The sequence below is a fragment of the Puma concolor genome, chromosome B1, assembly GCF_028749965.1.
Source record: "Puma concolor isolate L17-30 chromosome B1, mPumCon1.1.hap2, whole genome shotgun sequence".
Classification (NCBI taxonomy): Eukaryota; Metazoa; Chordata; class Mammalia; order Carnivora; family Felidae; genus Puma; species Puma concolor.
The window spans coordinates 201,098,569-201,115,639 of record NC_141670.1 but is presented as its reverse complement, the minus strand read 5'-3'; the positions used below and the strand labels follow the sequence as shown (position 1 = coordinate 201,115,639).

The window sequence follows — 17,071 nt, the reverse complement described above, 5'->3', positions numbered from 1 at the left end:
AGGGGCACTCTGCTGTCTGGCTGTCAGGCTGGTGAGAGCCACATAAGAGGATGTGCTTGACCCCAAATAGCTTTTTGGGAGATTTTCCAACTGGCCCGAGAAAGTTAGATGGGCTTGTAAGATTTTTAAAGACTGGAAGGGACCAAAATCATCGATTTCCTCCTGAGCTCCCTCCCAACCCACGTGTTTAGCTGAACGACATCCACCTGCCCGGCTTGTTCGGATGCTTACGTGCAGCGTGGGCTTTAGTGCCGGGATCCGGGGACGGAAAAATCGATCCCGTTTCTTAAAATAACTCAAGACCTAAGTGGCATCCAGCCTTTCGGTGTGTGGACAGGGAGGAGGGATATCATGACTCTGGAAAAGCGAGGGCGGCTGGTTCACGAGGGACCACGCTCAGATGAGGTCCTCCCGGCCCCTCTCCCTCCCGCCCCACGTTCTTGGCCTTTGTACCCCTCCCTCCGGCCCTGGTCACCTGCCTGTCTCCTCCTCCCCTTGAGGCTGCTGCCACAGTGAAGTGCTGAGCATCCCGGGCACATACCACGACGTTTCGTGTTCCTGTGCCTCTGTCTTCTAGAATGCCCTTTCTCCCTTATTTATCTTGGGCATTCCTACATGCCTTCAAGGTTCAGCTTCGGTGTCTCCTCCTCCAGGAAGCCATCTTTGATCTCCATCACCTTCCCTGCTAATACTGGGTCAGCTGCCTGTCCTTCGAGCTTCCATCGGTCTGTTCTGACATTTGTCACAGACCCTGCTTGTCTGGTTATCAGCTTTCTCCCCACCCTGGACTGAGCCCTTCGATAGCAGACCCTGCCCCTTGCTCCCTCCCATTCCCAGTGCAGGGCACCTGTGCGTGATGGATGCATGTCCACTGGGTGATCGCTCAAAGACCCTGCACGCTCAGATAAGCAGGTGAGACCTGCAGGAATCTTACCGATCACGTGAGAGAGCAGGGGCCAGGCTGTCCCAAGTCAGCCTTAGGCTTGGTGCTAGACCTGGCTAGAATCCACGGTCACCCAAAGCCTTGGCCAACTGTCAGTGGGAGGACAGTTTTATGCAGAGAGGCTGGTCAAACGCTTCTTGCTACTCTCCAGGCTCTAGACTGACATCCTAATAGAGCAGCCTTGCCCCGTGAGCTAGGGGGGACCCGAGGGGTCTCCGTGAGCTCCAGTCTCCCCCTGGCCTTGTTTCTTTCTTCTTCCCTTGTCAATTCCACCGTGTCCTGCCACCAGCAGCTGGGTCGGCTCACGGCCAGGAGGGAACATGGATAAAGCTCACCCTCTGGGGGAGGTGGCCTGGCCCCGTGGCTCCGTCACTGGCCCGGTGGATGTTGGGCTGTCGCAGCATCCTGGCTGGAGCAGGGACTGGACTTCTGGCCGTCATGCCCATTCGTTTTCCAGCAGCTGCGCACAGCCTCCCTTTACCGCAGGCCAGGCTTTTCTCAGCAAACCTATTTCCATTTTGATGAGGTTCTTTGCACCCCGGGGCCAGCTCTGGTCTGTCCTTCGTGGTTGGCGTATGACACGCCTGTCTTTCAGGGGCTTTTGATCACATTCAAACTTCGCAGCACCAGTTTGGGGCTTTTGGTGACGCTCAGCCAGGATCAGCCCCAGGGGGAGCCAGTCAGCCGGGGGCGGGGGTGGGGGTTGGGGGGGTGGTATTCCTCTTGAGAGGCTGGGCTTGGCCGGCAAGGCCTGAGCAACTCTTTTTTCCTTTTTTTTTTTTTCAACAACTCTGCCTTTCTCTTTCTCTAAATAAACTTAAAAAAAAAAGAGATACATGTGGAAATGAGGCTAGCTGGGGTTCCCTGGGAGAAAAGGGATGGCAAGGGATTCCAGGCGGAGGAAACGGGGCAGGGGCAGGGGCAGGGGCAGGGGCAAGAGGATGAGAGCAGAGAGCAGAGGTGACGGGAGGTGAGCAAGGCACCAGCCGCGGTGTGACGCGCCCTGCAGGCCGCGTGGAGTCGCGTGCGGGGACAGGACACCACACATCTGGGCTTGAGGAGGACGGCCCTGCCGGGGTGGGGACGGTGGTTGGCGAGAGGCGCCCGGGGGCAACGGCGAAGGCCTGGACAGGCGGAACAGTGGTCAAGGGCACCGTAGGGGGGCGGGGGGAGAAGCGCCCGTTCAGGGAGTAGCGTCGTCAGGACCGGGTGCTGACTGCACGTGCAGGGAAGGCAGGAGCGTCCACGCGGCCCTGGGGCTCCAGCCTGTAGGCGTGTTGTGGTCGTCATGGGGGACCGGGGAGGAACAGGCGCAAGGCGGCTGCAGGGCACTTCCGGTTTGGGCGTGGCTGCTCTGCGTGCGGCGCCCCGCGGGCATCCACGGGGAGCGACCAGCAGGTGTTTGAACCGGGTCTGCGGCCGCAAAGGGAGCTCTGGCAGGAGACACACGTCTGTGGGTTGGGCGGTTGAAACCAGGGGGACAGGAGATCTTGCCCGGGGACGGCGTTTGAACGTGACAAGGACCGAAGGCCGAAGATGGGGCCTCAGTCGGAGTAGGAAGAGTGAGAGTCCGCAATGGAAGGTGAGCAGGAAGGCGCCCGGGGAGGGAGGAGGGCCAGGGGCCCCGGGAGTCACCCTGGGGACGGAGTGGCCATCCAGCTCCCCTGGCGGCTTGGGGAGTCTTCTGGAGGAGGCGACAGCTGAAGTGAGCTTGGGAAACACCTGCGGGTGGCGAGGAAGGAGGGACACCGAGGGAATAGAGGAGGTAAGGGCACACTGAGGGGTGACGTGTTACAGGAATTGCGACGTTCGGGGGGAATCCAGAGGCAGGCTGAGGAGGGACAGTCCCTCGTCTCTGGCATGTTTCCAACACCCCACCTGACTCGGCCCTTCTAGTGATCCAGAAAGTACCCAGAGCCTCCCCAGAGGCCGTGGCAGATTTTCCAGCACGTTCTGTGGGCAACTCTTATAGGAATTCAATTTCTCCTGGCCAAATATATTTGGTCCTGGGTTAGACCCAGTTAAACAGACTCTGACTGCAGGGCGCCTCCGAGCCGTTAATGCACGAATGCCCTTGCTGACCCTCCCAGAAAGTCGAGGAGAGGGAGGACTTCCCAAACTCATGCGATGGAGGAACCCCTCTTCCCCAGGCGCCCGGGGTCTAGGCTTTCTGGTAACTGCCTGCCTTCAGCACCAAGTCCTTATTCCTCACAATGGACCGCAAGGTCCTGCCTGCTTTTCGAGGCCAGAATCTCACTACCCCTTCCTACCCTTCCAAGTCCCCCCGCGCTCCGGCCACCCCGGCCACACGTGTGCTCCCACGGGTCACGCTGTCACACGCTGCTGGGCTCTGAGTAGTGGCTCTTTCCCTTATCTGGGGTTCCCTCTCGTGAGAGGCCACCTCCTGCAGGAAGCCTTCCCTGATTCTCTCAGGCAGGTTAGGTGCCCTCCCTTGATTCCACCACGTCCACGCTTCCCCGCACACCGGCCCTCCCCGCTTGCGCTAAAGCTGTGTGCCTGCTGTCTTCCTCGCCTGCCTTCGCCCTCTTCGGTGGCGGACGCTGTGTTGGATTGATCCCAGGGCTGGCCACACAATGAGCGCTCCGAATCACAGTGTTTTGAGTTAATGGAAAGATGGAGAAGAGGCAGAGCTTGCCGGCAACATTTCAGCCAGAGCGAGATTCTTTGGTCCAGTCGTGACCAACCCGCGAGCAATTCCTTACGTTCTAGAGTCCCGTCTGGGTTATCAGGCAACTTTCTCACACACCCTTCCACTTTCTGAGATTGTAGGTGTGGTTGCACATCTAAAAGAGAGACTTGGGGGGATGGGGGGGCTGGCCTGGGAGGCTCAGTCGGTTGAGCATCCCACACTTGGTTTTGGCTCTGGTCATGATCTTATAGTTCGTGGGTTCGAGCCCTGCATCGGGCTCCGTGCTGACAGTGTGGATCCTGCTTGGGATTGTCTCTCTCTCCCTCTCTCTGGCCCTCCCCTCCTGGTACACACACACACACACACACAGTCTCTCAAAATAAATAAATAAATAAAACTATTTTAAAAAATCAAAAAGAGACATTGGAATTCTTCCATCAGTGCCTCACCCCTACAAATAAAGATTGCCCACACATGGGATGAAGGCTTTTATTTATAAATCCAGTTATTTATTTATTTATTTACTTATTTATTTATTTATTTAGAGAGATCTCAAGTGGGGGAGGGGCAGAGACAGAGGGGGCGAGAGAGAGAATCCCAAGCAGCCTCTGTGCTGTCAGTGCGGAGCCCGATGTGGGGATTGAACCCACGAACCGTGAGCTCATGACCTGAGCCGAAATCAAGAGTTGGGCGCTTAACTGACCCAGCCATCCAGGTGCCCCGTGAACCCAGTCTTGAGAAAGGCTGATTCTCTCTCCTTTTACGACATACTTCCCAGGTCAGCCGCAGTGTGAGGCCCGGAGGACCACTGTCTTTTAGCTTAGGAATCGCCCCTCTGTCTTGTTCGGTTAGGGTCGCAGCTGCCCTGCACACCCCCAGGGGCGCCGTGCACACACAAGGAGGGGCAGCAAGGTGACCCTGGTTCGGGGGACAGGCATCGGTTCCCTCTTGCCTCGGACACTGTGGATCCCCTGCATCCCTGGATGGTAACATTCGTGTCTGGGCCAAGGGGCCTTTCTTGGGAGGCTCTTGATACTGAGAAGACGCGGGGTTGCACGCCTCAGGTTGATTCTGATTTCCTTCGTTGAGAAAACCCCTTTATATTTTTGACATGATGCGGCACAGTAAAATGATCATTAGGTTAGGATTCAGAGTATTTAGACTCAAATGTAAACTCCGCTGTTCATCTACAGGATGTCTTGGGCAGGTGCCAGACTTCAGAATACAAATGGTACCAATGGGCAAAGAATTTCTGCCTTAAAGTGTCCCGGTGGGGTAGGAGAGGGGAGAGGGGGTCCTCGGGCCCTGGTTGCTGAGTCACTAGGCTCAGAGGCTGGGGAACACCTGGTTCCTGAGGGTGGGAGGGAACGGGCCGGCTGTGGGTAGACAGATGCCTTTTCCATGCGGAAGGAAACACTGCCGACCTCTGGGAGGAGGTGACAGAGGAGAGGAGGGGCTTGGGTCTCTTGAGTCTTGTGAGGGGAGCAGAGTCCTTAGGAGGGAGGAGGAAGAAATGGGGGTCAAGTCTGGGGAGAGGAAGAGGGCAGCACGGTGAACTCCAAACAGGGCTTCAGCCTGGCTTGCACGCTGTGACCTGCCCTCTCCCACCTTTCTTGGGATCAATTTCTCAACCTCGGGGAACCTCAGTTTCCTCACTGGCTGCTTCCAGCACCTGCACTGGCAGAGTCATCATGAACCCGAGACATAATTCGTTTTAGGCACCCCGCACAGCTCATTAAATTATAGGTATTGCTGCCATCATTAATGGTTTTAACGGATCTCGACCTGTACAACGCTAACTGCCCACTGCACCGAGTCCTTAGCCCCTACGATGTGTCGCACATGCTGATAACTCTAGAGACGATTTTGTCCAGTCAGCCGATTTTGCAGGTGGGTGTTGGAGATCTCTGGGTAACAGTGTGGTCCTATTCTTACATCATCATTCTCTGGCCACCCAACCTAAAGTCACAACCCAGACACCGTGTTTTAATACTTTGCACTGCATTTATCACCGTTCGCTTTTTGTGTCTGACCTATTTATTTGTTTCGTTCTTATTTTCCATCCCCTCTACTTGAATGTCCACGTCGTGATAGCTGGGGATTTTCTTCTTTATCATCCCATCCACAGCACCTCAAACACTGTTGGGCACATAGTAGGACCACGGCAAGAGTCCAGTGGGTAAACGGATGGTAATTAATGAGTGGGGAGCAGCCACTTTATGGGTTATGGTTGACAGTTTCGTGACCTTGGGCAAGCCTTAGTTTCTTTTGAGGTCAAGTGCGGACAAGGATAGGGGAGACTCAGCAGAGCTCAGGCACCTCCAAGCCTTTAGGAACATGTCTCAAGGGATAAGAGCTTTGCAAATTCATCACTGTCTGGTTTTTAGCTTTAAAAATGCCACCTTCTTGGTACCCGAGAATTAGCTGGAGTGGGGGTGACACATTCCTACTGTTCTCGCCAGAGAGTGCTCTATAAACCAGGCATGCATGATAATTTGCCATTTTTTTGCTGTGCAATATAGAATTCAGAAAAATCAGGGCTCCAATTGGTTTGAACAGCTCTTTGGAAATCATTCTAATGAGAAGGCCACCAGGGCATTGTGGAGGGAGAAAAAAAGAGGCACGGCAGTTAACTGATGGAAATATTTGTTATTTCTGGCAGCTGGCGTTGAGAGTCGTGCATTCATTTCCAAACTCAGGAGCGATTGGACAGGCCGAGTCTATGGGTCAGAGCATCTTTATGCTTGAGAGGGCTTTGATACTTCTGGCTTTGTTTTCGGGCTCTCACAGCTGATGATCATCCCCTTACGATGGACCGAGGCTACCTTGGGATTTGCCAGCTCCTGTTTTGTCTTCTGCACATATTTTTCCAGTCTCTTCTGCTTTGCTGGGGACTCCCTCCCTGATTCGGATTACATCACCCCTGCCCTCTCCCCTGCCCACCACTCTGGGGTGAGCATATGAACAACTCAGCCTCCCGGGTCACCGTGACTGCCGCGGGGATGTGCCTGTGACCTGAGTAGGGAAGCAGTATCTTTGTGAGGTTGATACGTGGACACTGAGAGCGGAGGTTTGTTTGCAAAACTGACCACCACAACAACCGCTCCCTTCCTATTTGTCCCTTTGTGATGTGACTTTCTGTGCTTCCCATCAAGAGGTGGAATCCATTTTCCCTCCCCTTGCATTGGGGCTGGTCCCATGGATGGGGTCCCAGAGCTGATGGCCAAGAAAGAATTCTTGAGATGCTTTTGGTGCAAAAAAAGGTGACTTTATTTTATTTTTTTTATTTAAAAATTTTTTTAATCTTTATTTACTTTTGAGGGAGAGACAGCTTGTGAGCAGAGGAGGAGCAGAGAGAGAGAGGGAGACACAGAATCCGAAGCAGGCTCCAGGCTCCGAGCTGTCAGCACAGAGCCCGATGTGGGGCTCGAACTCACAGACCATGAGATCATGACCTGAGCCGAAGTCGGATGCCTAACAGACTGAACTACCCAGGTGCCCCCCAAAAAGGTGATTTTATGAGAGCACGGGGACAGGGTCCATGGGCAGAAAGAGCTACACTGGGCGTGTGAAGGGTGGCTGGTTATATACTATGGAGTTGGGGAGGTAAAGTCAAAGGGAGGCCCCCAGAAGGACTTTCATGTGCTAAAGAGGACTCAGGAGACACCGGAGGCATTGCTGTGGTCAAGCCAAGGTTGTTTTCCCTCTAGTAAGGCATTAACATTAGGACAGTAGGGTTTCCTGGGGAAAGGATATACTCTCTTTACCTCAAGTATTTGTCAAGGGGCTGCAGGTTATAAGGAAGTTTAATTTTACCTGCCATTTCCTTCTTGCCTCTGTTCCCCACATCACTGTGGAGGGGAGGGTGATGTTGGGGCTCCAGGAAACCCAATCTGTAGGTTTCTGAAGATTCGGTTATTGATACGATTGCCTTTTCCTTATAATTTACTAAGCTATTTGTAAACGGATGGAGACTCTGTCCTGCACGACTGTGATCTCTATCAGTTAACCCTTTGTTTTCTTCTTTTAGCTTTAGGGTAGCCAGGGGTGCCCAAGGACTGTCCTACTTAGCCCACCGGGCAGGTGGGGTAGGGGAAGGAGCGATGTTTGCAGGGCTTCCGCTTGCCTTCTGCTCCCTCATCACCATGACTTTAAGCAATTGAAGAAATGTCTGCGTTCCAGGCCTCAGCCTCCAGAAGCCTTGCAGATTCTGTTCTCATTCTCTTAGAACACTGCCGCTTTGTGAGCCAGTCAGGCCGGAACCTCTTTGAGATTGAAATACTTCATGCAGAGAGAGACCCTGTAGAGAGAGGCTCAGACATCCCAGCTGTTCTGGCCATCCCAGCTGAGGCCTCTGACATGTGCCTGAGGCCACCTGAGACCAACCAGCTTCCAGCTGACAGCACGTGACCACAAATGCCTAACTGAATCCGGAGGACACCACATGGATCCAAAGGACTGCCCAGCTGAGCCTTGCCCGATCCGCTGACCCACAGAATTGTGGGCAGAGAAATGGCTGTTCTTGCGAAACCACTAAGTTTTGGGGAGTTTGGTTCCATAGCAATAGAGAAGTAATGCACTGGGTGAGAGATTCTCTCCCCCTTCATCCCCTACCCCACTGGGCGGCCAGGCTGGGAAGGTGCCAGGCAGAGGCTGCCATGTTGGGATTCTCAAGCACAGAAAGCCAAGACTTAAGCTGGTGGTGTTGCAGGAGTTTTTATCTCAATACCCAGGGTTCGTTGTCTCGCCCCTTCAAAGAACGAAGAGGTGGACACGAAATGAGCAGCAGGTATAAGATTGGATAGTAAGAATACTGGGAAATCTGTCTTTACAGAGAGGGGACATTCGAAGGTGAATGCCCGCCAACTGTAGGCAAGGGTTCTTGTTTTATAAGGCTCTGGCCAGCCCTCCCCTTCCCCCGCCTTTCCCTTCCCTTGCCTCCCATGTTCCTTCTCAGATTCTGCCCTCATTGACTGGATAACTTTAGGTGCTGAGTTGTCCATTCCTGACTGGCTCGTTTCCATTGTATGAGGGGCGGTCTGTGGTCAACTAGTGGGTTCGTGGTTCGTGGGTTTTATGGTTTACTTATTTTTAGTCAGGTCTTTTGTCAAATTCCTGAGAGAAACCTGAGGGGGAGTAGGTGGTGTCTGTAACATTCTTAGGAGGAACCTTACGCCTGAGGGGGTTTGCTGCGGTCAGACACTCCCAGCATCGTTCCAAAATGGGTGTTTTTTCCCCCACCCAGGGAACCTCAGGCCCTACCCTTTCCCTCTCTGCCTGTTTTATCCTATCGTTTCCTATCCTGGACTTCTAGCTTAGCAAATGAAAAACCTTCTATCCTAGTTTGAAGTTCGTTTGGTCAGGATTCCTTCTCCCTCAGGGGAAAGGGGGACCGACAGACATTCGTTTGCTGGGTATGTTCTGTGCAGTTAGGCGTCAGCCGCGCTTTGTTGGCCTGGCGGTGTTGAATATCCTTAAATTTCATTCCCGTATCGGTCAAAGTTTCCCGATTTCAAAACAATGATCTTCTTCACAATTTATTCATTCAGCTACTCTCCATTTAGCCCTTACTGTGAGCCAGGTAACTGCTGGAGGTTCCACAGGTGGGAGTGCTGGGAAACAAAGGCAGAAGGAAATGGCAGATGAACTGAATCTCCTTCTAACCTGCAGCGCATGGACAAACACTCGAGGCCGGCAGAGTAAAACGTTTCTCCAGGAACTCCCTAGGTCTTAATGATAACGCTTTGCTGGACGGAAAAATAACCTTAGGGAGGCCTCCCGTATCCTGTGGATCTTCTTTAGCATATGAAAATCTCACTGGAAACGTCTCCTGGATGGCCTTTACCTCCCCCAACCCCCAAGTATATAACCAGTCTCTCCTCATGGTCCCTGGGCGGCTCTTCCTGCCCACGGGTCCCGTCCCCGTGCTTTAATAAAATCACCTCTTGGAAAATTTTTTGATGTTTTTTATTTTTGAGAGAGAGACAGAGAGACAGAGTGCGAGCAGGGGAGGGGCAGAGAGAGAGGGAGATGCAGAATCCGAAGCAGGCTCCAGGCTCCGAGCTGTCAGCACAGTGCCAGACATGGGGCTCGAACCCACAAACCGTGAGACCGTGACCTGAGCTGAAGTCGGACACTCAACCGACTGAGCCACCCAGACGCCCCTCAAATCACCTTTCTGCACCAGAGACATCCCAAGAATTGTTTCTTAGCCGTCGGCTCTGGACCCCCAACACTCCAAAACCCCACCAGTAGGACGAGTCCAGTGTCCCTAGACTCCAATCCAGGCTATTTAATTAGAATTGTGTTAGATTCCAAGCAGAGAAAAGAAACGGACACTATGAGAGCGTTCACAGCCCTCCTCACTGTCTTGTCGTGAGAGCCCAAGGGGGTCACACAGGTGGGACACCTGACAGGGGTGTCCTGCTCATTTTTGGTTTCACTCCCAGGATAAAACTGTAAGGCCGTTTCTGAAGTATGTGCCTCATCATTGAAAATACCTTCTCTCAGAGGCTCTTTTCTGCTCCTAGCGCTCACACGGAATGCAACATCCTCAATTTGCCACATGGTGAGGCGGCGAGCGGCTGAGAAGCGCCTGCTCTAAATTCAAGAGGCACAGAGTCTAGGAGCAGCTGGAGGTGTGGGCTCCCAGAGCACCTCCTGAAATACTGCCTCTGTCTTCACCGCCCACATGTCCTGCTGAGAGCCCAGCGTCTTTTATTTCCTTGGCCTTTATTACTTCCAGCTCTGGTTCTTGGTGGAGACAAACCGCAGTCCCCAAATGCTGCGATTTGATGAGAGGAAATTTACTTAATGTACAAATTGGCCAGGGGAAGCGATTCTGATAAGGATAATTACATCCACATCTTCGTGTAAATTACCGCAAATGTCTGAAACAGCCGCCGAGCCCCTGTCATTCAGCGCGACCTCCATCCTTTGGGGTTCACAGCCAGCAAATGGATGTTCCCTGGAAGGGGAATGGGCAGAAGCCTGATTATAATGACCTGACTGCCTCGAGTGCCCTCGTTTATTCCAGTAAGAAATAGTGTCAGAACAGGGTATTGTCTGCATAGACCGATGTTTAGCCAGACATGGAAGGTGTGGGGTGGGTTTGGTCCCGGGCATATTTAGGAAGTCATGTTGGTCCCACACTCATGAGTTTTCAGTCTAGAGCCAAACCACTGACCAGGGTGGTCTCCCACTCTCGCCCTTACATCCACTGTGTTTGGCTGCACCAACAGTTGGCTATTCTCTGAATATGCCATTCCCGTGCCATCGGCCCCTTTGTCTCCCAACTCCTTCCTGCCCTGTCTCAGCCTGATCGAACCCTAACACCACACTGGAGATGCGGCTCACAATTCGGGAGCAGCTGGGGGTCCCGTGGCATCCTCTTCCTCTCATCGCTTCGTCACGACATTTATTTGTTCAGTAAGCGTGTAACGAGCCCTTACCAGGAACACGGGGGCTTGAGATGAATCATTTTCTTGTAGGATCTCAGAGTCTGGGAGGGGAGGCATTCAAGTAAGAAAAGATCACCACGATGGTAACACAGTGCTCAGTCCGCAATAAAGGTGAACACAGGCTTCTGCGAGAATCAGAAGGACCCAGTGAAGACTGGTCCAGAAGAGCTAGAGGCAGGTGTTAGAGGCTGGAGGACAGACAGGAAAGCAGCCTCCAGACTGAGCAGGAACTTTGAGACAGAGAAATGAAGCAAACACTTCGTACCATTTACAGAGTTGAGTTCAGGGTGACTTACAGACAGGGGGGATCAGGAGGCATACGATCTAGGTGCCACACAGCTATTCTCTATAAAGTTGAGACCTTAACCCACACATTTTTTGTCTTAATGTTTGAGAGAGAGACAGAGCATGCATACACATGTGAGTGAGTGGGGGAGGTGCAGAGGGAGGGAGAAAATCCCAGGCAGAGTTCATGCTTGGTCTGGAGCCCAGCGCGCAGGGCTCAATCTCACAACGGTCAGATCATGACCTGAGCCCAAACCAAGAGTCAGATGTTTAACTGAGTGAGCCACCCAGGTGCCTCTAACCCATAGCTTTCATAGACCGAGGGGCAGAGCAGTGAGGTCACAGGGCAGTTAACTAAAGTGGGGCCACCTGTGTCCCCGCCACGTATGGGCCACTTTAGGGAAGATCGAAACAAGCCTCCTCACACTCCAGTCAGGGCATATTAACCTCCGAGGGGCCTAGAGAGGGGTCATTGTGCAGGCAGGAACAGGTGGGGGCAGGAACAAGGTGGGGGCCCAAAGATGGAGTCAGTGTTGTCTGCACTCCTACAGGCAGGAGGGCCTCGCACAGTCTTTCAGGATGAGTAGAAGTCACCCAGGTGAGGAGAAAGAGGAAGGCATTCTACAGAGAGGGACCAGAGAGGGTGCTGATTCCCAGTGGTTTGTTTTCCCCAACATTTTCTCAGCCTCTTGAAGGAAGAGATTGGTTTCATCCAGTTGTTATCCCCAGCACCTGGCATCGATGCATAGTAGGTGCTCAGCAAACGTTTGTGGGATGAATGAACTAGACTTTACCCCAGAGAACACAAATTCTGTTCTTGTTTGTGTGTGCACGCTTAGCAGTGCCACAAAACCCAGTGGATAATGAGAAAACATAACCGAAGGTAATGGGGTCTGTATCAGCTATCTACGTGTGCTTTAACAAACCATGCCAAAACTTGGCAGTTTATTGCAACAGCCACCTATTATTCCTTGTGATTCTGTGAATGGCTCAGGGATTCTTCTGCTGCGTTCTCCTGGACTCACCCATACAGCTGCATTCAGCCGCAGAGTCACTGGATCAGGGCTCAGCACAGTGGAGATAGCTGGGCCCCTCTGTCACATGGCCCTTGCATCCTCAAAGAGGCTAGATTGGGCTCCCTCGTATGGTGACATTAAAACTCCAAGAGGGAAAGACTGAGAGCACTGCGTCATATTTTTCTGATGTCTCTGTGGCCAAAGAGAGTTGCGTGGCCACGTCCAGACTCAGCACGGTTGGGGATCACGCAAGGACAGGCAGCCAGGGAGGCGTGATTCACCAGGGCCGTCAGGGTTGCAACTGACCACAGGTCGGTAGGTGTCCAACTGTCACAGTGGAAGGGATGGTACCTGCAGAGTCATTGATCTGGAGACAAGGGCTGGGGCCAGGTTTCTGAAGTCCCGGAGGGCAGCAGCAAGAGCACTAAACTTGGCCGGACTAGGAGCCTGAAGAACAGGGCTTGAATTGGATGAAGTGAATCCAGTATTTACTTCTCAGGTAACCTCCAGTACCGTAGGCAATAATGTGAAATCAGTTTGCAAAGTTGAGAGGAAGATAAATCAGAAAACCCAGGTCAGCACCATGGCCAGCTTCAAGACCACCATGAAGCTATGTCACCAGAGAATCCGTGGATGTCAATCCACGCTCCCCTAAACTGGGGGTCCCTGTGCCCCAGAGGAACAACCCACTGAGTGTCTAAAGGTTGGATTTGCTTAGTATGTTCTCACTTGCCTTCAGATCTTGTGATGCGACCTCTGTGAATGGAGTTTAGGGTTAGTCGGGAGTAAGAGAAACTCAACGTGAGAGTAATTTAAATAACATGGACATTTTGACCCCTAAGCAAAGGCCATTGCTGGGCAATTCAGAGTTGTCCTGACAGTTCTGTTCCACAAGGTGCAGCCCAGGGTCCTTACTGCTCACCACCCTGCACCCTTGGGGGGTGGTGTCAATGTTGGGGCCCAAGGCGGGCGGCCCCTGCTGCTGTCACGACAGCCACATTCTTTCATCTGCTCTTCCCTGCAATAAAGGCAACTTCTCTGGTACCCACTAAGCACCAGGAGGAGGTCACAAGGTGCTAGACATGTGAGGTCCCAAGTCAGCACTCTGGAGGGTCTGGGGGAAGGAGGCAGAGAGAAGGTCTTCAAGATGTCTGTGAGGAGAAACACGATGTGACGCCTGAGGAATGGCGGGCCTGGGTTGGGACAGTGTTTGAATCATAGAAAATGAGTCCAGGAGTATTCACTTCGAAATGAAACATGAATATAAAAACTTTCTACTACCTTCCTCTCACGTGCCAGGGAGGCATCTTGTGCCCGGTTTACTCCTGCCTTGCTGTGGGGACAACTGCCCTCCGCTGCCTGCATTAGTCTCCTGCTGCCGTAAAAACCTCCACAACCTTGGCGCCAGAATGCCACACAAATTTATTCTCTTACAATCCTAAGGGTCAGGATGATAAATTCAAGGGACGCCTGGGTAGCTCAGTCAGTCAAGTGTCATGATCTCGCAGTTCATGGGCTCAAGCCCTGCATCAGGCTCTGTGCTGACAGCTCGGAGCCTGGAGTCTGCCTGGGGTTCTTTGTCCCCCTCTCCCTGCCCCTTCTCCACTCCCACTGTCTCTTTCTGTCTCAGAAATAAATAAACATAAAAAAAAAAGAAACGGCAAATTCAAGATGCTGGCAGTGCAGCATCTTCCAATCTCTCCATCCCTCCTCCCTTCTCCCTCTCCCTTCCCCCCTCTTTTCTCCCTCCCCCACTGCTTCTGATGTCACATGTCCTTCTCTGAGTCTGACCCTCTTACCTCCTCTTAGGAGGATTGGTTGCACTGGGCTTGCTGGATAATCCATGTGAATCTCCCCATCTCAAGATCCTTAACTTAATCACAGCAGCAACGTCTCTCTTGCCACCTAAAGCAACATATTCACAGGTTTTGGGGATCAGGCCTTCAACATCTTGGGGGCCATTTTTCTCCCTGCCACACTACCCATTCATTCAACCAATGTTTATTGTGTACCTACTATGTGCCCAGAACTATGTTAGCTGGAGTCCAGCAGACATGCCCCCTGCTCTCCTGGAACAGTTATTCCTATTTTAAAGATAAACACCGGCTGATAAGTAATCATTTCAGGATTGTGACTGCTAATGTTTAGGATGGAGTGCCTACCCTGTGTCCTCTTTCTCGACGAGTGAACCCTTGTTATTAGGAAAACCTCCCTAGCTCTCAGTGCAAACACCTCTCAGTTGCATTAGACAATAAAAAGCAGGGAGTTTTTTCCCCCACTAGGTCCTGTGCTTCTGGGTAATCCCAGCTCCCTGAACTAGGGCCCAGTGGGTGACTCCCTCCAAAGCAATGAGCAAAGCAGCCAATCGCTGCTGCAGGAAGCCAAGCCTGGCCAATCACAGACTTTGCCTTTCTGTCCTTGCTTGCTGGTGATTGGCTGGGCAATTGCATCACATTGTTGGACTGACCAATGACTCCTTGGGCAGAAACTCAGTGTGAATGGCAGTCTTTCAATGCTGCATTACTTACAAAGTTTCCTGAACTGTAGGACCAGTTGGGGATGAGAATTAGAGGTTCACTTGCCACCTCCTTCTCAGAGGCCCACACCTGGAGTTCCCTTTCCTGTCTGCACTCACTCTGGCTATGGAAGCTGGATCATGGACGTCTCTAGCCCTATGGAGGAGGAGTCCTTTGCAAGACTTCGTCTCCATCTGACACTGCGTATGGGGCCAGCCATTATCTTTCTCCTCGAGTCCCTTAAATAGAAACTTCTCTGCCTTCATCGTTTTATACTCACTCTTCCCCGAAGCGAGGACGACTGGTTTTCTTTGATTGAGGAGGTGGAGAATATGATATTCCCTGGTTAGAGTTTTCTGACTGGGTTAAGTGTATGGGTTTAAAGCTGTGAGTGTTTTGTCAAAGAACGATGGCACCAGATGGAGTTAAGCAGGCGAGGAAAATGTTACTCAAGACGATTGTAATAGGGGTTGATGCTACTGAACAGGGGAGAAAGATCAGCTCCCGTGCAAGAGGGCGCAGCTGGGGACTTGTAGCCAACAGGCATGTGAGGGGTCTATGGATGGAATCTGCTAAGGGGCTCTGGTTAGGCATCAAGGGTCGGGGAAAGAGGAGCCTGATTGCATGTCAGAGGTTGGGGTATTCTCCCTAAACTGGCTTAGCAGGACTCTTGCTAAAACTGGGGTCAGCAGGCCAAGGACAAGAGTTAGTCAAGGACAGGCTCAGGGGCGCCTGGGAGGCTCAGTCAGTTGAGAGTCTGACTTGATTTTGGCTTAGGTCATGATCTCATGGTTTATGGGACTGAGCCCCATGTAGGGCTCTGGGCTGACAGCACTGAGCCTGCTTGGGATTCTCTCTCTCTCTCTCTCTCTCTCTGTGCACCCCCCTCTCAAAATAAATAAATAACCTTAAAAAATGAAGAGGCTCAGAGGAACCTGACTGAAGTTTCGTCAAGGAGGGAATCCTTATCAGCATCACTGTTTTCTCTCCGCCTCAGGGATTGATCTGCCACACGACCTACACACTCCCCGTTCCTGCGTGTGTGAATGCCTTGGCCCCATGCGTATGTGGTGGAGGAGGTATGAGTGTGTGTGTGTGTGTTGGGGGGCGGGCAGTGAAAAGCCTGTAGGTCTTGGTGTGTATGTATCTTCAACTCAGAGGTTCAGTATCAGGAAACATGCCTAAGGTATTTTCTTGAATACAGCTTCAGTCAGTATCAGGGAGGATATTTAATCTCCCCTCCAGAGTGGCTGTCCCGCATTTCATTCCCACTAGTGACGTATGGAGCGCCCTATGCTCCATGTTCTTGCCAATGTTCATTCTTTCACTCTGTCTCTCAATTGTTCAGATCGGGTACTTCCTGTGATTTGTCAGTATGTTCACCGATCCTTTCCTCTGCCGTCTCCATTCTGTCACTGATGATGTCAGGTGAGGTTTAATTTTCAGTTACTGCATCGTTCAGTTCTAAAGGTGTGAGTTTTAGAAATGGTTTTGATTGCTTTGCTGAGAATGTCTATCTTTCCATTCATTTCCAGAGTGTATCCCCGTACTCCATGGAGCATGACTGTAATACTTTACCGTAGTTATTAACATCTGGGTCCTCTGAGGTTGGCCTATGTTGATTGCTCTTTCCCTTGAGAGTTATTGAGGCTTTCCTGGTTTTCACAGAACTTTGAACTGTGTTTTGGACATTTTGAATACTATCATATGAGGGTCTATGTCCTATTAAAACTTTTGAACATTTTTTTTTAAAGCAGTCAATTAGTCTGGTTATGTGCAGATGGCAAGTTCTGACCCACATTCTGTGGACCATGTTTCTGGTTTCTGGTTGGTTTTCAAAGGCTTTTCAGTGTGATTTGGGCCCACCTCGAGTCTGTTACCCGGGAGCCACCGAAGTCTTACACTTCAGTCCCTAAATTTCTGCTACATTGCTTCCAGAAAGTTTCATGCATGCAGAGCTCAGGGGGTGAGCCCAGGACTTCAATACAGATTTTGGGTGTCCCTGTGTTTAGCTGTGTCCTCACTGTGATTTCCTGTTGTCACTTCTCCTGGTGATTTGGCTACAAATCCAAGGTTTTAGCCTCCCCAGTGTGTCACACATTCACAACTGGGTTTTCATCTGGGGCAAAACATTGATAGAAAAAACGAGAAAAAAAATTACAGCATTCCCTTACCTTCCCCAATCTGCAGTGGCCCATCTT

The 17,071-nt window shown here is 51.9% G+C and overlaps 1 protein-coding gene across 2 annotated transcripts in view; it reads right to left on the bottom strand.

Annotated features, from left to right (window-relative positions):
* Positions 1-9,577: 9,577 nt before the first annotated feature.
* Positions 9,578-17,071, bottom strand: part of SLC2A9 (solute carrier family 2 member 9) — a 262,594-nt gene continuing 255,100 nt past the window's right edge. The window contains exon 10 of one of the 2 annotated variants that reach the window (XR_015250599.1): positions 9,578-10,560. Coding sequence is in view for 1 of the 2 variants with exons in the window: in XM_086705449.1 (XP_086561575.1) it covers positions 10,537-10,560 (24 nt within the window). In the remaining variant the exon portion in view is untranslated. The remainder of the gene's footprint in view (positions 10,561-17,071) is intronic. The other variant, XM_086705449.1, reaches the window with a different exon arrangement.